General features: G+C 46.8%; 1 protein-coding gene across 6 annotated transcripts in view; it reads right to left on the reverse strand.

Moving 5' to 3' along the window:
• Window positions 1-26,074, reverse strand: part of LOC100493770 (netrin 1) — a 116,215-nt gene that overhangs the window by 51,421 nt on the left and 38,720 nt on the right. Inside the window, exons 1-2 of one of the 6 annotated variants that reach the window (XM_031894498.1) lie at window positions 14,468-15,656; window positions 10,611-11,678 (exon numbers count right to left, since the gene is read on the reverse strand). In XM_031894498.1, coding sequence (XP_031750358.1) covers window positions 10,611-11,622 — 1,012 coding nt within the window. In that variant the 5' untranslated portion in view covers window positions 11,623-11,678; window positions 14,468-15,656. Of the gene's footprint in view, window positions 1-10,610; window positions 11,679-11,816; window positions 11,940-11,999; window positions 12,584-14,467; window positions 15,657-26,074 lie in introns of those variants that run through there. The other 5 variants (XM_031894501.1, XM_031894497.1, XM_031894495.1 and 2 more) reach the window with 5 other exon arrangements.

Below are 26,074 nucleotides of genomic sequence, written 5' to 3' on the forward strand. Positions count from 1 at the left end.
GAAGGGAAAGCGCACCTCAGCCCCACGTAAAGGGAAAGCGCACCTCAGCCCCACGTAAAGGGAAAGCGCACCTCAGCCCCACGTAAAGGGAAAGCGCACCTCAGCCCCACGTAAAGGGAAAGCGCACCTCAGCCCCACGTAAAGGGAAAGTGCACCTCAGCCCCACGTAAAGGGAAAGCGCACCTCAGCCCCGCGTAAAGGGAAAGTGCACCTCAGCCCCGCGTGAAGGGAAAGTGCACCTCAGCCCCGCGTAAAGGGAAAGCGCACCTCAGCCCCGCGTAAAGGGAAAGCGCACCTCAGCCCCGCGTAAAGGGAAAGCGCACCTCAGCCCCACGTGAAGGGAAATCGCACCTCAGCCCCGCGTAAAGGGAAAGCGCACCTCAGCCCCGCGTGAAGGGAAAACGCACCTCAGCCCCGCGTGAAGGGAAAGCGCACCTCAGCCCCGCGTTTATTTACAATATTAAATGTAATTACAGGAGGGTGAGACGGGCAATGTATAGGGGCATATAGTGTATTACCCAGTCCCATTATCATCTACAGCCCCCCTTCCTCCATATATATACTGCCCCCCACATACAGTATTTTGCCCTAAGTCAGTATATACTGCCCCCCACATACAGTATTTTGCCCTAAATCAGTATATACTGCCCCCCACATACAGTATTAAGCCCTAGATTAATATATTCTGCCCCCCACATACAGTATTCAGCCCTAAATTAATATATACTGCCCCCCCACATGCAGTATTTTGCCCTAAATTAATATATACTGCCCCCACATACAGTATTCAGCCCTAAATTAATATATACTGCCCCCCCACATGCAGTATTTTGCCCTAAATTAATATATACTGCCCCCACATACAGTATTCAGCCCTAAATAAATATATACTGCCCCCCACATACAGTATTTTGCCCTAAATCAGTATATACTGCCCCCACATACAGTATTCAGCCCTAAATAAATATATACTGCCCCCCACATACAGTATTTTGCCCTAAATCAAAATATACTGCCCCAAATACAGTATTTTGCCCTAAATTAATATATACTGCCCCCCGACATACAGTATTTTGCCCTAAATAAATATATACTGCCATCCGACATACAGTATTTTGCCCTAAATTAATATATACTGCCCCCCACATACAGTATTTTGCCCTAAATTAATATATACTGCCCCCACATACAGTATTTTGCCCTAAATTAATATACACTACCCCCCACATACAGTATTTTGCCCTAAATTAATATATACTGCCCCCACATACAGTATTTTGCCCTAAATTAATATATACTGCCCCCACATACAGTATTTTGCCCTAAATTAATATACACTACCCCCCACATAGAGTATTTTGCCCTAAATAAATATATACTGCCCCCCACATACAGTATTTTGCCCTAAATTAATATATACTGCCCCCCACATACAGTATTTTGCCCTAAATTAATATATACTGCCCCCCACATACAGTATTTTGCCCTAAATTAATATATACTGCCCCCCACATACAGTATTTTGCCCTAAATAAATATATACTGCCCCCCACATACAGTATTTTGCCCTAAATTAATATATACTGCCCCCCACATAGAGTATTTTGCCCTAAATAAATATATACTGCCCCCCACATACAGTATTTTGCCCTAAATTAATATATACTGCCCCCCACATACAGTATTTTGCCCTAAATTAATATATACTGCCCCCCACATACAGTATTTTGCCCTAAATTAATATATACTGCCCCCCACATACAGTATTTTGCCCTAAATAAATATATACTGCCCCCCACATACAGTATTTTGCCCTAAATGAATATATACTGCCCCCCACATACAGTATTTTGCCCTAAATGAATATATACTGCCCCCCACATACAGTATTTTGCCCTAAATGAATATATACTGCCCCCCACATACAGTATTTTGCCCTAAATTAATATATACTGCCCCCCACATACAGTATTTTGCCCTAAATTAATATATACTGCCCCCCCCACATACAGTATTTTGCCCTAAAGTAATATATACTGCCCCCACATAGAGTATTTTGCCCTAAATTAATATATACTGCCCCCCACATAAAGTATTTTGCCCTAAATTAATACATACTGCCCCCACATACAGTATTTTGCCCTAAATTAATACATACTGCCCCCACATACAGTATTTTGCCCTAAATTAATATATACTGCCCCCCCCACATACAGTATTTTGCCCTAAAGTAATATATACTGCCCCCCACATAAAGTATTTTGCCCTAAATTAATACATACTGCCCCCACATACAGTATTTTGCCCTAAATTAATATATACTGCCCCCACATACAGTATTCTGCTCCAAATTAATATATACTGCCCCCACATACAGTATTTTGCCCCAAATTAATATATACTGCCCCCACATACAGTATTTTGCCCTAAATTAATATATACTGCCCCCCACATACAGTATTCTGCTCCAAATTAATATATACTGCCCCCACATAGAGTATTTTGCCCTAAATTAATATATACTGCCCCCCACATACAGTATTCTGCTCCAAATTAATATATACTGCCCCCACATAGAGTATTTTGCCCTAAATTAATATATACTGCCCCCCACATAAAGTATTTTGCCCTAAATTAATACATACTGCCCCCACATACAGTATTTTGCCCTAAATTAATACATACTGCCCCCACATACAGTATTTTGCCCTAAATTAATATATACTGCCCCCCCCACATACAGTATTTTGCCCTAAAGTAATATATACTGCCCCCCACATAAAGTATTTTGCCCTAAATTAATACATACTGCCCCCACATACAGTATTTTGCCCTAAATTAATATATACTGCCCCCACATACAGTATTCTGCTCCAAATTAATATATACTGCCCCCACATACAGTATTTTGCCCCAAATTAATATATACTGCCCCCACATACAGTATTTTGCCCTAAATTAATATATACTGCCCCCCACATACAGTATTCTGCTCCAAATTAATATATACTGCCCCCACATAGAGTATTTTGCCCCAAATTAATATATACTGCCCCCACATACAGTATTTTGCCCTAAATTAATATATACTGCCCCCACATACAGTATTCTGCTCCAAATTAATATATACTGCCCCCACATAGAGTATTTTGCCCTAAATTAATATATACTGCCCCCCACATAAAGTATTTTGCCCTAAATTAATACATACTGCCCCCACATACAGTATTTTGCCCTAAATTAATATATACTGCCCCCACATACAGTATTCTGCTCCAAATTAATATATACTGCCCCCACATACAGTATTTTGCCCCAAATTAATATATACTGCCCCCACATACAGTATTTTGCCCTAAATTAATATATACTGCCCCCCACATACAGTATTTTGCCCTAAATTAATACATACTGCCCCCACATACAGTATTTTGCCCTAAATTAATATATACTGCCCCCACATACAGTATTTTGCCCTAAATTAATACATACTGCCCCCCACATACAGTATTTTGCCCTAAATTAATATATACTGCCCCCCACATACAGTATTTTGCCCTAAATTAATATATACTGCCCCCCACATACAGTATTCTGCTCCAAATTAATATATACTGCCCCCACATACAGTATTTTGCCCTAAATTAATACATACTGCCCCCACATACAGTATTCTGCTCCAAATTAATATATACTGCCCCCACATACAGTATTTTGCCCTATATTAATAAATACTGCCCCCCACATACAGTATATTGCCCTAAATTAATACATACTGCCCCCACATACAGTATTTTGCCCTAAATTAATATATACTGCCCCCACATACAGTATTTTGCCTTAAATAAATATATACTGCCCCCCACATACAGTATTGAGCCCTAAATTAATATATACTGCCCCCCACATACAGTATTGAGCCCTAAATTAATATATACTGCCCCCCACATACAGTATTCAGCCCTAGGTAAATATATACTGCCCCCACATACAGTATTTTGCCTTAAATTAATATATACTGCCCCCCACATACAGTATTTTGCCCTAAATTAATATATACTGCCCCCCACATACAGTATTTTGCCCTAAATTAATATATACTGCCCCCTCATACAGTATTTTGCCCTATATTAATATATACTGCCCCCCACATACAGTATTTTGCCCTAAATTTATATATACTGCCCCCACATACAGTATTTTGCCCTAAATTAATATATACTGCCCCCCCCACATACAGTATTTTGCCCTAAATTAATATATACTGCCCCCCACATACAGTATTTTGCCCTAAATTAATATATACTGCCCCCCACATACAGTATTTTGCCCTAAATTAATATATACTGCCCCCACATACAGTATTTTGCCCTAAATTAATATATACTGCCCCCCCCACATACAGTATTTTGCCCTAAATTAATATATACTGCCCCCCACATACAGTATTTTGCCCTAAATTAATATATACTGCCCCCACATAGAGTATTTTGCCCTAAATTAATATATACTGCCCCCCACATAAAGTATTTTGCCCTAAATTAATACATACTGCCCCCACATACAGTATTTTGCCCTAAATTAATATATACTGCCCCCACATACAGTATTCTGCTCCAAATTAATATATACTGCCCCCACATAAAGTATTTTGCCCTAAATTAATACATACTGCCCCCACATACAGTATTTTGCCCTGAATTAATATATACTGCCCCCCCACATACAGTATTTTGCCCTAAATTAATATATACTGCCCCCACATACAGTATTTTGCCCTAAATTAATACATACTGCCCCCCACATACAGTATTTTGCCCTAAATTAATATATACTGCCCCCCACATACAGTATTTTGCCCTAAATTAATATATACTGCCCCCCACATACAGTATTCTGCTCCAAATTAATATATACTGCCCCCACATACAGTATTTTGCCCTAAATTAATATATACTGCCCCCACATACAGCATTTTGCCCTAAATTAATACAAACTGCCCCCACATACAGTATTTTGCCCTAAATTAATACATACTGCCCCCCACATACAGTATTTTGCCCTAAATTAATATATACTGCCCCCCACATACAGTATATTGCCCTAAATTAATATATACTGCCCCCCACATACAGTATTCTGCTCCAAATTAATATATACTGCCCCCACATACAGTATTTTGCCCTATATTAATATATACTGCCCCCCACATACAGTATTCTGCTCCAAATTAATATATACTGCCCCCACATACAGTATTTTGCCCTATATTAATATATACTGCCCCCCACATACAGTATATTGCCCTAAATTAATACATACTGCCCCCACATACAGTATTTTGCCCTAAATTAATATATACTGCCCCCACATACAGTATTTTGCCCTAAATTAATATATACTGCCCCCCACATACAGTATTTTGCCTTAAATAAATATATACTGCCCCCCACATACAGTATTGAGCCCTAAATTAATATATACTGCCCCCCACATACAGTATTCAGCCCTAGGTAAATATATACTGCCCCCACATACAGTATTTTGCCTTAAATTAATATATACTGCCCCCCACATACAGTATTTTGCCCTAAATTAATATACACTGCCCCCCACATACAGTATTCAGCCCTAGGTAAATATATACTGCCCCCACATACAGTATTTTGCCTTAAATTAATATATACTGCCCCCCACATACAGTATTTTGCCCTAAATTTATATATACTGCCCCCACATACAGTATTTTGCCCTAAATTAATATATACTGCCCCCACATACAGTATTTTGCCCTAAATTTATATATACTGCCCCCACATACAGTATTCAGCCCTATATTAATATATACTGCCCTCTGACATACAGTATTCAGTCCTAGGTGGATATATACTGCCCCCCACATACAGTATTGAGCCCTAAATTAATATATACTGCCCCCCACATACAGTATTCAGCCCTATATTAATATATACTGCCCCCACATACAGTATTTTGCCCTAAATTAATATATACTGCCCCCACATACAGTATTTTGCCCTAAATTAATATATACTGCCCCCACATACAGTATTTTGCCCTAAATTAATATATACTGCCCCCACATACAGTATTTTGCCCTAAATTAATATATACTGCCCCCCACATACAGTATTGAGCCCTAAATTAATATATACTGCCCCCCACATACAGTATTCAGCCCTATATTAATATATACTGCCCCCACATACAGTATTTTGCCCTAAATTAATATATACTGCCCCCACATACAGTATTTTGCCCTAAATTAATATATACTGCCCCCACATACAGTATTTTGCCCTAAATTAATATATACTGCCCCCACATACAGTATTTTGCCCTAAATTAATATATACTGCCCCCCACATACAGTATTGAGCCCTAAATTAATATATACTGCCCCCCACATACAGTATTCAGCCCTATATTAATATATACTGCCACCCGACATACAGTATTTAGCCCTAGGTGAATATATACTGCCCCCACATACAGTATTGAGCCCTAAATTAATATATACTGCCCCCCACATACAGTATTCAGCCCTATATTAATATATACTGCCCTCCGACATACAGTATTCAGTCCTAGGTGAATATATACTGCCCCCCACATACAGTATTTCGCCCTAAATGAATATATACTGCCCCCCGACATACAGTATTTTGCCCTAGGTGAATATATACTACCCCCCACATATAGTATTCAGCCCTATATTAATATATACTGCCCCCCACATACAGTATTTTGCCCTAAATTAATATATACTGCCCCCGACATACAGTATTTTGCCCTAGGTGAATATATACTACCCCCCACATATAGTATTCAGCCCTATATTAATACATACTGCCCCCACATACAGTATTTTGCCCTAAATTAATATATACTGCCCCCACATACAGTATTTTGCCCTAAATTAATATATACTGCCCCCCACATACAGTATTTTGCCCTAAATTAATATATACTGCCCCCACATACAGTATTTTGCCCTAAATTAATATATACTGCCCCCACATACAGTATTGAGCCCTAAATTAATATATACTGCCCCCACATACAGTATTTTGCCCTAAATTAATATATACTGCCACCCACATACAGTATTTAGCACTAGGTGAATATATACTGCCACCCACATACAGTATTGAGCCCTAAATTAATATATACTGCCCCCCACATACAGTATTCAGCCCTATATTAATATATACTGCCACCCGACATACAGTATTTAGCCCTAGGTGAATATATACTGCCCCCACATACAGTATTGAGCCCTAAATTAATATATACTGCCCCCCACATACAGTATTCAGCCCTATATTAATATATACTGCCCTCCGACATACAGTATTCAGTCCTAGGTGAATATATACTGCCCCTACATACAGTATTTCGCCCTAAATGAATATATACTGCCCCCCACATACAGTATTTTGCCCTAAATGAATATATACTGCCCCCCCCACATACAGTATTTTGCCCTAAATGAATATATACTGCCCCCCCACATACAGTATTTTGCCCTAAATGAATATATACTGCCACCCACATACAGTATTTTGCCCTAAATGAATATATACTGCCCCCCACATACAGTATTTTGCCCTAAATGAATATATACTGCCCCCCCCACATACAGTATTTTGCCCTAAATGAATATATACTGCCCCCCCCACATACAGTATTTTGCCCTAAATGAATATATACTGCCCCCCCCACATACAGTATTTTGCCCTAAATGAATATATACTGCCCCCCCCCACATACAGTATTTTGCCCTAAATGAATATATACTGCCCCCCCCACATACAGTATTTTGCCCTAAATGAATATATACATTAAAGTATTTAGTAAACAGAGTCTCAGCATGTGACGTTGTTCCTGACCCCCCCAAAGTTGAATCCACTATAAATCTCTCCTTTCCCCCCATAATCTGGGGAGATGTAGAGCAATATTCACTGTGTTTAATATCAGTATATCAGTAAGTGCCCCCCCTGATCCCCTAATACAATATTCCGTGTGCACCCCAATGGGTATAATACTCCTTAGCTATAAATCTATACACTGCTTATTAGTTTAACCCTAAGGTGACCATGGGGGATAAGCACCCCGGGGGGCCTGACTCCCCGCTGAGTACGGGCTCCCCGTGTAGCGGGATTGTTTACATTGGGCAGCAGGGAGAATGCATGTAACTCCCATGATCTCCCTGTCAGGACACGCCGCCTGTAAATAGATTGTAACGGCGATAACGTCAGGATCTGTCACATTGATATCGGCTGTAGCTGAACGTCTTGCTGTCGGGACCCACTAACCCTCCAATCAGCGGCGAGGGAAGGATTACCTTAATGTGATAAAGCAGATTTGTGTAACTCTGCGTCTGTAAATCAATAGAGACTGCTGGGAGTTGTAGTTTAACAACCTCTGGGGGGGTGGGGTGAATAACTGTGCATTATGCTGAGGGATCATTATCTAACAGGTGGATAAGACTTCAGATCAGATTTTATGGCCGTGACATGATGAACTGATATAATCTATATAATATTAGCCGGACATATTGCCCTATGGGGGGGCATCTGAGGGGCAACATGACAGCTCTATTTCGCTACTGACAGACCTCAGCTCCTGCGAAACCTCTTGGGGAGTCAAAGCCGCCAATCACAATTCTGCTCCTTATATCTGATACCCGGGGGCTACTTGCTGTAACAGATAAGGGGGCTGACGGCTGTGGCACATCGAGGAGTTCTGGCAGCACCTTGCTCCCTGCAATCTGGGGCGGACAAGTGAACTCCCAGGGTGGCCCAAATCAATTAAACCCTAACGGCTACAGAGGTTAAAGCCCCCCTCCAGGAACAGCTCCCCCCCAGCAGCCATAGATCCGCGAGCAGACATTGTCCCCCGGCACAAAGCAAGCCCTTAATCATACTGTCACCCACTCTCAGTTACTCTAACTGCCTGCCAAAATATACACGCTCTCTCGCACTGTCACTGTTTCCACACACTCTGTCCTTGTCACCAATTACAGGCGGCGGCAATTACCAGCTCCCGTGACCGCCGGCTGCTCAAAAGGAGAGCGCGGGGTGACCCTCGTCTGACAGCAGCCTCTCTCCCCCTGCCGTCCCAACGCAGGAGATTAACAACTAACACAGAGGTGCTCACAGATTCTACACAATCCAACAGAATGTCCTTATACACCCCTTGTCTTCAGGCTGGGCCCCCTAAGCTCATGGTTACAGATATATAGAAACATTGGGGTAACAGTCACCCTGCTATAGTTCCAGGGGTACCCAGGGCACAAATAAGCACTCACCCCAAATCCCCCCCTAACTGGCCTTCAGGCTGGGCCCCCTTAGCCCATAACAAGGTTACAGATATATAGAAACATTGGGGTAACAGTCACCCCGCTATAGTTCCAGGGGTACCCAGGGCACAAATAAGCCCTCACCCCAAATCCCCCCTAACTGGCCTTCAGGCTGGGCCCCCTTAGCCCATAACAAGGTTACAGATATATAGAAACATTGGGGTAACAGTCACCCCGATATAGTTCCAGGGGTACCCAGGGCACAAATAAGCACTCACCCCAAATCCCCCCCTAACTGGCCTTCAGGCTGGGCCCCCTTAGCCCATAACAAGGTTACAGATATATAGAAACATTGGGGTAACAGTCACCCCGCTATAGTTCCAGGGGTACCCAGGGCACAAATAAGCACTCACCCCAAATCCCCCCTAACTGGCCTTCAGGCTGGGCCCCCTTAGCCCATAACAAGGTTACAGATATATAGAAACATTGGGGTAACAGTCACCCCGCTATAGTTCCAGGGGTACCCAGGGCACAAATAGGCACTCACCCCAAATCTCCCCCTAACTGGCCTTCAGGCTGGGCCCCCTTAGCCCATAACAAGGTTACAGATATATAGAAACATTGGGGTAACAGTCACCCCGCTATAGTTCCAGGGGTACCCAGGGCACAAATAAGCACTCACCCCAAATCCCCCCTAACTGGCCTTCAGGCTGGGCCCCCTTAGCCCATAACAAGGTTACAGATATATAGAAACATTGGGGTAACAGTCACCCCGCTATAGTTCCAGGGGTACCCAGGGCACAAATAAGCACTCACCCCAAATCCCCCCCTAACTGGCCTTCAGGCTGGGCCCCCTTAGCCCATAACAAGGTTACAGATATATAGAAACATTGGGGTAACAGTCACCCCGCTATAGTTCCAGGGGTACCCAGGGCACAAATAGGCACTCACCCCAAATCTCCCCCTAACTGGCCTTCAGGCTGGGCCCCCTTAGCCCATAACAAGGTTACAGATATATAGAAACATTGGGGTAACAGTCACCCCGCTATAGTTCCAGGGGTACCCAGGGCACAAATAAGCACTCACCCCAAATCTCACTACCCTTAAGTTTAGGACCGCAGCCCTATGGAGTTGCTACACTGCTGGAAAGTAAGGTGCCCGTAGAAGCTAATAATACAAAGTCCCAGTGGTAGAAAATTAAATATAATAATAGTGGAAGTTGTACAATGGTATTTACCCTTTACAGTTGCCCCCATGGATATAATGGTGCATCAAGCCAAACACTCACCCACACACTCATTGGCTTCTCGCGCTGTCGCTCGCTGCCACGGTCGGTCGTAGTGGAAGGGTTTACATCGGTCACATTCGGGCCCCGCCGTGTTGTGTTTGCAGTCACACACCAAGTTGTCGTCTCTGTCCTTGACACACCTGGAAGCGTGGCCATTGCACTTGCATCGCCCCCCCACCTGGAGGTCCGAGACGGCGTAGAAATAGGAGTCCCTGGCCAGTTCCGAGTCGTCTTCGTTCTCATCCCCAAAAGTGTGGAGCCGGCTGAAAACCACCTTGATGTCCGTGGCCGTCACCCAGTCTTGGAGGACAGGGGAGTTGTCAAAGTCATGAGCGGACGGTCTCCCATCCAGGGTGCTGAAGGCGATGAGTCCCCCGGAGAGAGGGTGCATGTCCGTATGGGAGTCCGTGCAGATGGCTTCCTGCTCATTCTGCTTGGTGATGATGGCTTTATTGGGTTTGTTGTACATCTTTCGGCACTGGGTCGAGTAGAACTGAAATGGTACCCACGACTTGCCGTAGTCCATAGATTTAAAGATAGCCATGGATTCGGGTCTCGGGGAGCAAAACTGGAGGCTCACGTACGTGACCTCGAACTTCTTCCCTAGGGAGAGGGTCAGGGTGACATTTTGGGGGTACTGGATATAGTTCTCCGACTGCCAGCAAGTCAGGTTGTGGGGATTGTTGAGGTCGGTTAAGAAGGAAGGCGGATGAGCCCTTTTGGGGTCAGACGTATTGCAAATGTGACAGTTGCGGAAGCGATCTTCGCCTTTTTCCGTCACCACGCAGTATCTGGACGGGGGCTTCCCGCACGTGCCGGACACCCGCACCTCTTTGCCGAAGGCTGAGTTGACAAAGTCCGGGATGCACCTTCTCGGGTTGCCGTTCTCGTCGTAGCAGGGGTCCGGCTGAGACGTCTGGATGGAAAACATGTTCATCCCGTAGCCCCCTCTCCCCTCCTGAGCCGTGCAGGACAGGGACAGCAGGACCAACACCAACGGGCACCTCAGCATCTTCCCGGAGACCACCTTAACCCAGCGTCGGTCGCAAAGCTCTCAGCCGGCAGACCCTGCACGGGGGGAAATACACACAAAAAGGGAAAGAAAGACTTTCGTTACCTTGGAGTCACTAAAACAGATGTTAAAATAGCTAAAAAAAAAATTACACTAGCAACCAAAATTAAATAAAGATGACATCATCAGCTTACACGCAGAAGTTCCAAAAAAGAGTAATATAAAGTTATTCCGCAGTCAAGGGCAACTTAGCAACGCTACAAAAATGAACAAAAAAAGCCAAGGGCAACTTTCACTACAAAAAGCTGAAAAGTTTCGTTTTTTTTTTATAGTTTATTGCGTCTTGTCAGTTGCACTGAAGGAAGGGAAGGTCTCACCTAGAGCAGCAAGAAGGGTAGAAAAATGCCCTACCTGGGCACTGAGTGAGGAATGGGGGGCAAATTGATGGGCAATAGCGAGCGAGTGGGGGGATCAGTGCATAGGAGGTGCGGATGGGAGGCTGAGCCGCAGGCTTGATCCTTTACATCCTTCCCTGCAGATGAAAAGCTGCTGTCTGTCTGTCTGTCTTGCCTGAAAGTGAATGACGCTCCCAGATTCTGCCTGCCTTGAGGTCATCCCCAGCAGTGACACCGCATCAGGGGGAATTGCAACGACACCCACTGGTAAAACATCAGTGGGCAGGCAGGCAGGGAGGCAGGCAGGGAGGCAGCTGATTCACATGCAGAACAGGAGGGGAGGAGAGGTGGGAAGGGGGAGGCTCGAGCTCAGAGAAAGGCAGCGGCAGCCGCACAGGGATAAGGAGGCAGCAGGGAAAGTGACAGAAAGGTGAGTGCAGGGGGGACGAGCCCAGCCGGGGGGCAACTGGGAATCACCAGGAAATCAAATGGGAGAAGGAATTATTCTGGGGGGAAAAGGAAAGAGAGACCCTTAGGGTTTTGCGCAAGGGGTTTAAAGGACAAGAAGACTGAGGGCGGCAATGGGAATAAGGGCTGTGGGGAGGGAGTAAATACGGGGATGGGGGAGGCAGCGAAAGAAAAGGAAACCATTGAAGATCAGCTGAAGTACAAAGACAAGGGGCTGGGGGGGTTAGAGTGTGGGAAAGGAGGGAGTTAAAGGGGAAAGTGGGTTTATTGGGCAAAAGAGATGGCAAGAATGTGCATAAATAGGCAAGATATGCGAAATGGCAACTTCTCTCCTGCAGGGGGCAGCGCTTATACTGAGAAATGTAGGGATGGGGGTCAGTGTCTGTACATAGAGGCTGTAGGGATGGGGGTCAGTGTCTGTACATAGAGGCTGTAGGGATGGGGGTCAGTGTCTGTACATAGAGGCTGTAGGGATGGGGGTCAGTGTCTGTACATAGAGGCTGTAGGGATGGGGGTCAGTGTCTGTACATAGAGGCTGTAGGGATGGGGGTCAGTGCCTGTACACAGAGGCTGTAGGGATGGGGGTCAGTGTCTGTACATAGAGGCTGTAGGGATGGGGGTCAGTGCCTGTACACAGAGGCTGTAGGGATGGGGGTCAGTGTCTGTACATAGAGGCTGTAGGGATGGGGGTCAGTGTCTGTACATAGAGGCTGTAGGGATGGGGGTCAGTGTCTGTACATAGAGGCTGTAGGGATGGGGGTCAGTGTCTGTACATAGAGGCTGTAGGGATGGGGGTCAGTGTCTGTACATAGAGGCTGTAGGGATGGGGGTCAGTGTCTGTACATAGAGGCTGTAGGGATGGGGGTCAGTGTCTGTACATAGAGGCTGTAGGGATGGGGGTCAGTGTCTGTACATAGAGGCTGTAGGGATGGGGGTCAGTGTCTGTACATAGAGGCTGTAGGGATGGGGGTCAGTGTCTGTACATAGAGGCTGTAGGGATGGGGGTCAGTGTCTGTACATAGAGGCTGTAGGGATGGGGGTCAGTGCCTGTACATAGAGGCTGTAGGGATGGGGGTCAGTGCCTGTACATAGAGGCTGTAGGGATGGGGGTCAGTGTCTGTACATAGAGGCTGTAGGGATGGGGGTCAGTGTCTGTACATAGAGGCTGTAGGGATGGGGGTCAGTGTCTGTACATAGAGGCTGTAGGGATGGGGGTCAGTGTCTGTACATAGAGGCTGTAGTGATGGGGGTCAGTGTCTGTACATAGAGGCTGTAGGGATGGGGGTCAGTGCCTGTTACATAGAGGCTGTAGGGATGGGGGTCAGTGCCTTTACATAGAGGCTGTAGGGATGGGGGTCAGTGCCTGTACATAGAGGCTGTAGGGATGGGGGTCAGTGCCTGTACATAGAGGCTGTAGGGATGGGGGTCAGTGTCTGTACATAGAGGCTGTAGGGATGGGGGTCAGTGCCTGTACATAGAGGGCTGTAGGGATGGGGGTCAGTGCCTGTACATAGAGGCTGTAGGGATGGGGGTCAGTGTCTGTACATAGAGGCTGTAGGGATGGGGGTCAGTGTCTGTACATAGAGGCTGTAGGGATGGGGGACAGTGTCTGTACATAGAGGCTGTAGGGATGGGGGTCAGTGTCTGTACATAGAGGCTGTAGGGATGGGGGTCAGTGTCTGTACATTGGGGCTGTAGGGATGGGGGTCAGTGCCTGTACATAGAGGCTGTAGGGATGGGGGTCAGTGTCTGTACATAGAGGCTGTAGGGATGGGGGTCAGTGCCTGTACATAGAGGCTGTAGGGATGGGGGTCAGTGTCTGTACATAGAGGCTGTAGGGATGGGGGTCAGTGTCTGTGCATAGAGGCTGTAGGGATGGGGGTCAGTATCTGAATTACCCAAAGCTGTGATTAGTTCTATGCCTCTCTGCCTGGGGGGGGGCACATAGGATTCTGCCAATCGGAGGCAACAGTAGGTTCTACCTGAGCCACAAGTGGAAACGTCTCTGCCCAAATGGCAAATTCTCCTTTAACAAATATCCTGATAGGCTACTCAGTAGGGTCTTGAGAGTCAGTTGGATCCAGGGAAGGATTCTGAGGCCCAGGTCAAGGCTTGAGAGTAGGAGGGGCCAAAGGAAAGGCTTGGGTGTAGGAGGGGCCACAGGAAAGGCTTGTGCGTGACTTAGATATGGAGAAGACTTGTACATGGGCTGAGCTCAGTAAAGCCTTGTTGGGACTGGGAGAGGCTCCATCCAGAGACAAAACCAGGAGAGGCTGCAGCAGGTGTTGATCATGGGAGGAGGCCATCATGTGTCAATCCTGGGAGAGTATGTAGGTCCTGGGAGAGGCTGCTCGGTGTTAGAGTCCTTGGAGAGGCTGTGCAATGTTAGAGTCCTGGGAGAGGCTGCTCAGTGTTAGAGTCCTGGGAGAGGCTGTGCAATGTTAAGGTCCTGGGACAAGCTATGCAGTGTTAGAGTCCTGGGAGAGGCTGTGCAATGTTAAGGTCCTGGGACAAGCTATGCAGTGTTAGAGTCCTGGGAGAGGCTGTGCAATGTTAAGGTCCTGGGACAAGCTATGCAGTGTTAGAGTCCTGGGAGAGGCTGCTAAGTATAAGAGTCCTGGGAGAGTATGTAGGTTCAGGGAGAGGCTGCTCAGTGTTAGAGTCCTTGGAGAGGCTGTGCAATGTTAAGGTCCTGGGAGAGGCTATGCAGTGTTAGAGTCCTGGGAGAGGCTGCTAAGTGTAAGAGTCCTGGAAGAGGCTTTGATGTGTTAGAGTCCTGGGAGAGGCTTTGCCGTGTTAGAGTCCTGGGAGAGGATTTGCAGTGTTGGAGCCCTGGGAGTGGCTGTGTAGTGTTAAAGTCCTTGGGGAGGCTTCTAAGTGTGAAAGTTCTGAGAGAGTGTCCTGGGAAAGAGCTATACATGAGGCTGCTCAATGTGAAAGTCCTGGGCGAGGTTGCGTAGCGAGACAGTCCTGGGAGAGGCTGCTCAATGTGAGAGTTCTGGGAGAGGCTGCTCAATGTGAGAGTTCTGGGAGAGGCTGCGTGGCGAGAGAGTCCTGGGAGAGGCTGCGCAGGGAGACAGTCCTGGGAGAGGCTGCGTGGCGAGAGAGTCCTGGGAGAGGCTGCTTAGAGTGTCGGTCCTGTGAGAAGCAGCTCGGGAGAGTCTCAGTGAGAGAGACATGAGCTGGAGAGTGAGTGTTCATTGCCGGCTGTCCCAGCGCTTTGAGCTATTTCCCCTTATACATATTCTCTACCTGGGGAAAAGGGAGATGTAAATTCCTGACATAATTCTGGCCGTTGCTGACATGTCTCCTGTCTCCCAGCTTGTACATCTGGCACAGGAACAGAGCAGGCCCGGCACTCTCACAGGCGCTCAGCCCAGCTCCCTGCACTCTCACAGGCACTCAGCCCAGCTCCCTGCACTCTCACAGGCACTCAGCCCAGCTCCCTGCACTCTCACAGGCGCTCAGCCCAGCTCCCTGCACTCTCACAGGCGCTCAGCCCAGCTCCCTGCACTCTCACAGGAGTTCAGTCCAGCTCCCTGCACTCTCACAGGCGCTCAGCCCGGCTCCCTGCACTCTCACAGGCGCTCAGCCCGGCTCCCTGCACTCTCACAGGCGCTCAGCCCGGCTCCCTGCACTCTCACAGGCGCTCAGCCCGGCTCCCTGCACTCTCACAGGCGCTCAGCCCGGCTCCCTGCACTCTCACAGGCGCTCAGCCCGGCTCCCTGCACTCACACAGGCACTCAGCCCAGTTCCCTGCACTCTCACAGGCGCTCAGCCCCCCATAAGCCAACGCACCGCAACAAACACACAGCTGTGGCCCCCAAGCAAACGGGACCCTTCCTAAACAGCACGTGAACCATGGAAATCAGGTGTAAAAAGATTTGCAACCAGACCCCCCCCACACCCTCCAGTAACTCAGTCACTGTTTCCCCTTTATCACAAGTGCGAAACGCGTTTCTCCCGTCGGCTACAAACGTACAGAGTCCCTCTTGCAGAAACCCCCCCGATACAGAAGGGATTTGTGTGTCTTTATTTCAGCGTCAGGCAAATGTGTATTTATTGGTCTATTTCCCGGCATCACAAATACCAAACCAATAAAATAAAATGTTCCGTATCTTTTTCTAATGATCAGATCTCGTTGTTTCATTCGCTTGTTGTGCAAAAATATTCTCTCTATTGTGTCATATTTTCCTAATCTCCCTATTTACATTTCCATTTCACTCTCAATTATTTGTGCATCATTTTTTTTTTTAAATAAAGAATATTTGGAATATTTCCCCCCTGCTTCCCCGCGACTCTCAGTGCTACAGTTACCCCCCTCTCCGTATCCCGGCAGCTCCGTGTATTTGCCTCCAAGTCTCAGAAACGCTTATTGGAATAGAACGTCCCTCTGCCCGGCTACATATTATATTATTATTATTATAAATATATACATCTCCCTATTCTATATATATATATATATATATACATTCTGTATAAGAAGTATAGAAACCTGAAGATTCAAATAAACACAATTACAGCACAATTTGATCTTATTATATCACATAGAAAATACATATTATTATTATTAACATTTATTTATAGCGCCAACATACCCCGCAGCGCTGTAATATTATTATATTTCATGAAATATCTGCTTTTTACCTATTTTGGGAACATTTCAGAGTTTTAGGAATATCAGTAATCGAGGAAATGTTTCACCCCAAAACCCAATATAAATATATTTATCTCCCTATTGGTTCAGTATAAAACCTGTTTATTCCGTATTGCGCTACATTATCCCCAAAGCTCACAATTATTTTTTTTTAAATCATTTTTCTTTTTCTCTGTAATAAAAAATCAGTATTTTCCCCAAATGAGAGATAATTCATCCTTATTGGCGGCAAAACAATCTATTGGGTTTATTTAATGTTTTTTGTTTAATTTGTTGTATTTAATGATTTTTAGCAGACTGAAGGTATGGTGATCCAAACTAAGGAAAGATCCCTTATCTGGAAAGCCCCAGGTCCCGATCCTATACCTGTATATTATATAATTCAAAATTCCTATAAGAAATGAATGTTTATTAGAATTGGAGAAGGAGAACCACCTGTTTAATTTAGTTGATACCAACTGTATTCCTACCAGGTCTCCTAGAGAGGCATTTGGGTTTTTGCCCCCATTCCTCATACATTGAGGCTGAGCCACATATTGGATACGTTGGCTGGGAAGCCCTATTGCCAAATTGTGACCCATTAGGCCAGTAGCTATAGATCAGAGAAGCCTAAACTGGACCCAGCTAGAGTTTATTTAATGTTTCTTATTTAACTGATTGTATTTAATGATTTTTATCAAACTCAAGGTATAGTGATCCAAATTAAGGAAAGATCCCTTATCTGGAAAGCCCCAGGTCCCGATCCTATCTCTGTATATTATATTTTGATATGAATGTATATTTTGTTACCATTCAGAAATACTTGTGTAAATTCCTATAGCAAATGACGTATCCCATCCACTGCCATTGCAACTCTATTCTTCCGCAAAACTGCCGGTGTCGGTTTCACCAATTAGAATGGATTTTCTAACTCCGTCAGACATTGTTCAATTAAAGTGTACATTGGGGGGGTTATTTTACATTGCGTAAAAAATTAGACCCCCCCCCCCCACGATAGGTAAAAGTTTAAAACTTGAATTTAAAAAGGGACGTTTGTAGATGGCGTTCGGCGCACATTGGGTGCCCCCCCCACCCCCTTGCCACGCATGTTACAAATATGTGGATAAAAGAGGGGTCTGCACCTTAGCGGTTCCAGCTGTTGCCGTGGGACAATTCGGAACAGCTGTCGCTGGGTGCGAGGAGGTGCATTTCCTCCGCAGCTGAAGCTCCGTAATAAATAAGGCTAAGCCTGCCGTTGGCACGCCGCAATCCCATAGGGAGATGAAAGCCCATCTGGAGGGTAAGTGGTTAAAGGGAGCAGGAAGAAGGGCACAATATATCAGGGGCTAATGAAAGCGCTGGGTGGGGGCAGATTATGTAAATGCTGAAGTGATTACCCAATAGCGGGGCTGGCAAGGGACAAGTGTCGCTCCCACTGGGGGGGCTCATTCAATAACGCCTCTCTCCATTGCGCTGGAATTACAGGTTGGGGAAGGTTCCTATTGGTGTCGGAGGAAGCGATTCCTGCTGTTGGTGATGGAAACCGTCCAGGGGCTCATTCATGGCACAAAGGGCGGCGTCTTGCACTGAATAAAAGCGCTCAATTCATCCCATTAGGTGGGTCACACTGGCACGGAAATCCCACTACAATCCGCACAAGGTCTAATGGCACAGCAGGCATGCCTTCCAGCCTGTACTGTCTAAGGGAAACACTATGGCACCCCCTACCCATATGTATAAATACAAATATACAGAGAAGGAATGTTCTGGGCACACAATAAGCTGTACCCCCATACTGTACTGTCTAAGGGAAACACTATGGCACCCCCTACCCATATGTATAAATACAAATATACAGAGAAGGAATGTTCTGGGCACACAATAAGCTGTACCCCCATACTGTACTGTCTAAGGGAAACACTATGGCACCTCCTACCCATATGTATAAATACAAATATACAGAGAAGGAATGTTCTGGGCACACAATAAGCTGTACCCCCATACTGTACTGTCTAAGGGAAACACTATGGCACCTCCTACCCATATGTATAAATACAAATATACAGAGAAGGAATGTTCTGGGCACACAATAAGCTGTACCCCCATACTGTACTGTCTAAGGGAAACACTATGGCACCCCCTACCCATATGTATAAATACAAATATACAGAGAAGGAATGTTCTGGGCACACAATAAGCTGTACCCCCATACTGTACTGTCTAAGGGAAACACTATGGCACCCCCTACCCATATGTATAAATACAAATATACAGAGAAGGAATGTTCTGGCAGGGAAGGTACTCCATCTCTATTCTGTCTCTTTCCCAGTGTTATGCATTGGTGGAATATTTCCCCTTTGTGGGGAGGGGTTAGGGCAGATAAGTAGCTGTGAGCGGAAAGTGCAGACTGGGATTAAAGGGATTTCTCCCGTTGGTGACACACAGGCCGGGGGCTGCTTTCCCCTATCCCAGGAAGATGGATGTGGGAGCTGTCAGACACCTTAGCAGGGAGGCCCAGGCCTTATCAGCGGATCAGGGAGGCTGTGAAAGCGCTGAGCACCCAGACAGGCAGAGCAAACAGGGGAATAAAGGGAGACAGATACCGAGCACTCAGCACCCAAACACCTTCTCTGTTTGTTTTCTCGCCTTCTCTCCCTATTCACTGGGCTGAGAGGAGCTGATAACCCCACCCAGATAGCCCCTTGGTGAAGTGAATCCATAGGGCAGCTCCGACTTCCCTGCCTATTCACTGGAGCTGGTGCCAGACCCTGTGCCCCCCCACCCCGGGTCCCCACCCAGACAGCCCCTTGGGAGAAGTGAATCCATAGGGCAGCTCCGACTTCCCTGCCTATTCACTGGAGCTGATAACCCCTCAGTGCCAGACCCTGTGCCCCCCCTGGGTGCCACTAACCCATTAATAGCCAATGCCCCACCCAGATAGCCCCTCGGAGAAGTGAATCCATAGGGCAGCTCCGGCTTCCCTGCCTATTCACTGGAGCTGGTGCCAGACCCTGTGCCCCCCCACCCCGGGTCCCCACCCAGACAGCCCCTTGGGAGAAATGAATCCATAGGGCAGCTCCGGCTTCCCTGCCTATTTAACCAGCTCTTTGCTCAGGCAGAAAGCCCAGCCGTCAGCATTAGCCCAGGCCCTAATGATTGGGAAACGGGGGCTGATTCGGCCTCTCCTCCCCTGTCCTACTGACCCCCCAGTGAATTCCTAAACACTGAGCTTTCAGAGTAAAACTGCTGCCTGTTGCAAATCGAATTAGCGTCTGATTAATCTTCCCCGGGCTTTGGTCGGACAGCGGGGGGCCACTGGCCCTGTGCATGCACCATGGGTCTCCCCCCCCCCACTCACCCCCCCATGGGGCAGGATTCCCCATTCAGGACACCGCTCACTGCTGGATGAATTTGTTAATTTGCTGCTGTGAAACTGTCTGTAAAACCCTTTAATGAGCTGGAAGCCCATCTGGGGGGGGTTTTGTGTCCAAATTAACCCCTCTCAGGAAGGCGCAGATAACAAAGCACCAAAGAGAGGGTTTCTGGCGAGGGACCAGAGTAATCCCCGGCATGGCTGCTAATTCCCACTAGCCACCAGTCCCGCCGGGGAGGGGGCAACATTCCAGCGCCTCATTCTTACAACTGAATCCATTTACCCCTAATTATAATTGGTCTTACTTTTTTTATTATTTGTAGTTTTTTTAGTTATTTTACTTTTTTTCAGTTTGGAGTTTCAGCAGCTATGTGGTTGCTAGGGTCCAAGTAACCTTAGCAACCAGGGAGTGGTTTGGATGAGAGACAGTTATATGAATTGGAGAGGGGCTGAATAGAAAGATAAGGAATAAAAAGTAACAATAACAATAAAACTGGAGCCTCACAGAGTGATAGTCTTTTGGTTGCCGGGGTCAGCGACCCCCATTTGAAAGCTGCAAAGAGGCAAATAATTCAAAACCTATAAGAAATGAATGTTTATTACAACTGGCCTTTCTATAACAAACTAAAAGTTAACTTGAAGGAGAACCACCTGTTTAATTTAGTTGATACCAACTGTTCCCAGTTCCCCTACCGGGTCTCCTAGAGGGGCATTTGGGTTTTTGCCCCCACTCCTCATACCTGGGCCACATATTGAATCAGTTGGCTGGGAAGACCTATTGCCCAACTATGAACCATTAGGCCAGTAGCTATAGATCAGAGAAGCCTAAACTGGACCCAGCTATTGGGCCAGGATACAGAGGACATATTGGGCCACAGACCCGTGCCCCGAGCTATTGGCCAATGGGCACAAAGCTTAGGTCAGGACCTGCCGTTGAGGTTCTCCAACCTTGTCTGATTATTTTGCCCCCACTCAAAGCCCGCCCCCCCTGAAACTGATTGGATCAGACACCCCAGTGCGGCGCCTAGGCTCTCATTGGCTACACTTCATCCCACCCACCTTAATTATCTCTCATTTGACCAAATAAGTGGATCTCTCTTTAGTTTTCACTTTGGTTGTTCATGTAGATGTCGATCTGCCCCAGACTTGCTCTACTTGCCCTTGGGTCAAGCCATAAAGCGCGGGGGTAAATGGCCAAGAGTGACCAATGGTGCCATCGCTACCCAACCACCACCCGTAGAAACCTGTCCCCGTATGGAGGACCCTATGTAGCAGCCAATCAGAGCGAGTCAGTCCATCTGCTTCTTACGTGGCACTTATTGTGCTTCCATCAGTCCCACGGGGCAGTTTTTGGGGTAAGTTTATTTTCAATAAAAAAAGAAGGAAACGTTGATATTGTCCGTTCCCTTCCCTCGGTCTAAATGGAAACATTCAAACAGCAAAGCGGGTCGCCTCCCCCTTATTTACATATGCAGGCGTTAATAATCCACGCAGAATCGTTAGGCATTGTGCCCCTGGCAGTGACGGGGTTACCCGGCATGGGGTCATTATCAGTCGTGCCTTTGTTTCTATAGACATCACACCGAGCGACAATTTTAATTAATTGCTTTTCCTCTGAATCAGCGACATGAAGAGTCGGCAGGCAATGGTTCTGCCTATTAGCCGGCCGCGGCCGCGACGAGGAGGAGGAGGAGGAGGCGAGCGCCGGCCTCCCATTTACACAGGGGCCTGTTACTGAAACAAATGCCTCATTGGGGGGCTTATAATCTGTATTTTACACTTTCTTTCCCTAATTAGTACTTCTGGTTATAAAGATCCCACAAAGGAATTAGCCGCTCGGAAAGGAGGGGGGGGGGGCGGGGAGGGCTGACTCACAAACTCCCTCTTGTTTTCCGCCTAAAAGGCATTAAAATAAATACATTTATTGCTAATTGGTGGGAATGTGGGGTTTTTTTTCATGGCTCTAGTTAGCATTTGTTACTTTAGAGTGTCAGCTCTTAGGACGAGGTTTAAATTTCTTTTTGTGTATGTGGCGTGCGTGCAGGAATCCATCCCAGGCTGAGTGGGGAGAAAGTGTTCCTGCCAGTGGCGCTGTTCTGCTGCAGCCTATGGAAAGGACTTGCCTTCTGCGAAGTTGCGAGAAGTGGTACTGCAAGTGAGCAAGGTACCATTGGCCCAAAGTGTCTTGTCGGTGCAGGGGGTTGTGGGTAACACAAAGCTGGGCAGAGCTGAGAATTACCCAGCATGCCCTGAGTGGGGAGAAAGTGTTCCTGCCAGTGGCGCTGTTCTGCTGCAGCCTATGGAAAGGAGCTGCCTTCTGCGAAGTGGCGAGAAGTGGTACTGCAAGTGTGCAAGGTACCATTGGCCCAAAGTGTCCTGTTGGTGCAGGGGGGTGTGGGTAACACAAAGGTGGGCAGAGCTGAGAATTACCCAGCATGCCCTGAGTGGGAAGAAAGATTTCCTGCCAGTGGCGCTGTTCTGCTGCAGCCTATGGAAAGGAGCTGCCTTCTGCAAAGTGGTGAGAAGTGGTACTGCAAGTGTGCAAGGTACCAAGGCATTGGCCCAAAGTGTCCTGTTGGTGCAGGGGGTTGTGGGTAACACAAAGCTGGGCACAACTGTGGCGCCAGTGGAACACACAAAGCCCAAACACAGAGGGAAAATGGTGCCACCTGTGCCCTCGCTGTATTCCTCCTACAGCTCAGTCTGTGTATCAGTATAAGGGCCTCTCAGTAATAAAAGCACGAAAAGCAAGTTTCGTTATCCCTAGCGCCCTCTACTGGCAAAAATAATAATAATAAAATAAAAGTCAGGTACTGTGGCTAAATAATTGTGGTTCTATAGGTTGCCGTTTGCGCCAGGTCTGTGCCTAACTGCTGGGCAAAAACAGAATTATTTATTATATATTATTATACAATTATTTTAGCTTATTACGCAGCCATTTAGCCAGCGATGCTGATAGAAACTGCGGGGTAAAACAAAGCTTCGGTCTCTCCTCCATCCCTAAACTGGAGGCCCAACCTTCCATCAGTAGAACGATGCAGCCATTCCTTTATATTGGCCATTTGCATCACTATTACCCAGCATGTAATGGAGTACACAGTAGAGCTGAGCATTACCCAGCATGCCCTGTGGCACAGGAGAAAGCCCCTGTAGTGAATATAATGGAGCACACAGTAGAGCTGAGCATTACCCAGCATTCCCTGTGGCACAGGAGAAAGCCCCTGTAGTGCATATAATGGAGCACACAGTAGAGTTTAGCATTACCCAGCATGCCCTGTGGCACAGGAGAAAGACACTATAGGGCATATAATGGAACACCCAGTAGAGCTGAGCATTACCCAGCATGCCCTGTGGCACAGGATAAATACACTATGGCGCATATAACAGAGCTGCTAAGCACTGTAGAGCTAAGCGTTACCCAGCATGCTCTGTGACAAAGGAGAGCAACACTGTAGGGCCTATAACAGAGCACACAGTAGAGAGGAAAATTACCCAGCATGCTCCCCTGGCCCACCCATTTGATAAGAGAAAGCCACAGGACCCTGAGTGTTACACTTTAGGGTACAGACACTACAGTAGCCCAGTTAGGACATATAGTAGATTGCAGTAGCCCCCCAAAGTCGCACTGATAGACCCCAACTGGGCATTATTAGCCCATACTGAAGGGCTGCGCGACAATGGGACAATGTAGAGTAGCCCAGTTTGCCTATACAGTAGCCACCCAAACAGACTACACACTGCCCCGGGGTGAGGAGTCAGATGAGGAGTACAACACGCAGGTCAGAATGTTCCCCCCCCCATTGATCCAAGCCTGACTTATTATTATGTGTATGGGGGGGGGGGGTCACCCCTACATGGGCAGCCGGTGACCCAGAAAAAACGCCTTCCTCTGCCCTTTCCTTCCAAACAAACCCAACACGTGACCAACGGGAGACTCCATTAATCAACCCTTGTCACAAAGTCTTCTTTATTTGGGGGGGGGATCTAGTTTGTGTCGGAGGAATCTGGTCACGATGGGACCCATTCAGTGCCGGGGGGGGGGGGGTCGTTGGCCACCTGGATCTCTGTATGGAGGGAAAATTCCTGTTTCTATAGGGCGTATTTCCATGATAGTGGCCCTTCCCGCTAGACAGGGGCCTGGTGTTGAGCTCGGAGCCTTTGGCGCTAATCCGTTTCAGGCTTTGTGAGCCGGTTCCATGGGGGGGGGGGGAACTCTCCCTGCCGCCATTTAATATTCAGTCCGAATTAGATGGGAAACCAAGTGATTTGACCTTTGTTCGGGGCTGATTTCCATATTGAAAGAGCCTTTAATGATTTTAATATCGAGCTGACAAAGGCAACCAGACAACTTTGTCTTGGGGAGACAATGGGGGCTGAATAGCCGAGTGCGGAATGCGTGAATGTCAGGTTCTGTTGATATGGGGACCGCTCGCTTGTGTTGCCCCCCCCCCTCGCCGCGCTAGGGGTGTAACTTTCACATCATCTGGACACCCTCAGCTCTTCTTAGCCCTCAGCTGACCCGGGGTGACCTCTTCCTTTTTTTGGGATGTGGATGATGGTGCATTGGGTGGTGGGGGTGGGTGGGGGGGGTTAGGTCTGAAAGAATTTGTTTGGAAGGAAAACACTAAAAACCTTCTTTAAAACAAGAATGTCATTTGCATGCGCCCGACCAGTTAAGCGCCACAAAGCCACAGAATAGAGGAATTTGCCCTGCCCCGTGGCATTGTGGGTAAGCGTATGCTAATGGCCCAGAGAGGTGAAAACAACGTTTCAGGCTCCCGGATATCCTTACACTTCTGGCACATGAAACCCAAAGAAGGTTCTTGTTGTAGGCGCCAATGTTATTAACCCCTTACAGGGGGCATACGGCGCGGCCTCGCTTTCTCACAACGCTGCACCTTTAATATTACAGATACTCCTTAATTCAGCCGACATCTCCAGCAAATAGGGAATTGGTCACATATCAAATAGATGTGGTGCTCCCAGAGCTGCCATATTGTTTCCCTCAGATGAAGGTTTGCACTTACCTATCCAATTCATATACTGGATAATACTTAATGTCCCATATAGCCCAACATATTGCTCCATAGAACCCCTGCTATTGCTGCATGTAGCCCCCCATTGCTCCACAGAATCCCTCCTATTACTCCATAGAACCTCACATTAGTCCACAGAACCCACCATTGCTCCATATCACCCCTCCCATTGCTCCATATAGCCCCTCCCATTGCTCCATATAGCCCCTCCTATTGCTCCATATAGCCCCTCCTATTGCTCCATATCACCGCTCCTATTGCTCCATATAGCCCCTCCTATTGCTCCATATAGCCCCTCCTATTGCTCCATATAGCCCCTCCTATTGCTCCATATAGCCCCTCCTATTGCTCCATATAGCCCCTCCTATTGCTCCATATCACCTCTCCTATTGCTCCATATAGCCCCTCCTATTGCTCCATATCACCCCTCCTATTGCTCCATATAGCCCCTCCTATTGCTCCATATCACCCCTCCTATTGCTCCATATAGCCCCTCCTATTGCTCCATATCACCCCTCCTATTGCACCATATCACCCCTCCTAT

Source organism: Xenopus tropicalis, chromosome 10 (assembly GCF_000004195.4).
Source record: "Xenopus tropicalis strain Nigerian chromosome 10, UCB_Xtro_10.0, whole genome shotgun sequence".
Classification (NCBI taxonomy): Eukaryota; Metazoa; Chordata; class Amphibia; order Anura; family Pipidae; genus Xenopus; species Xenopus tropicalis.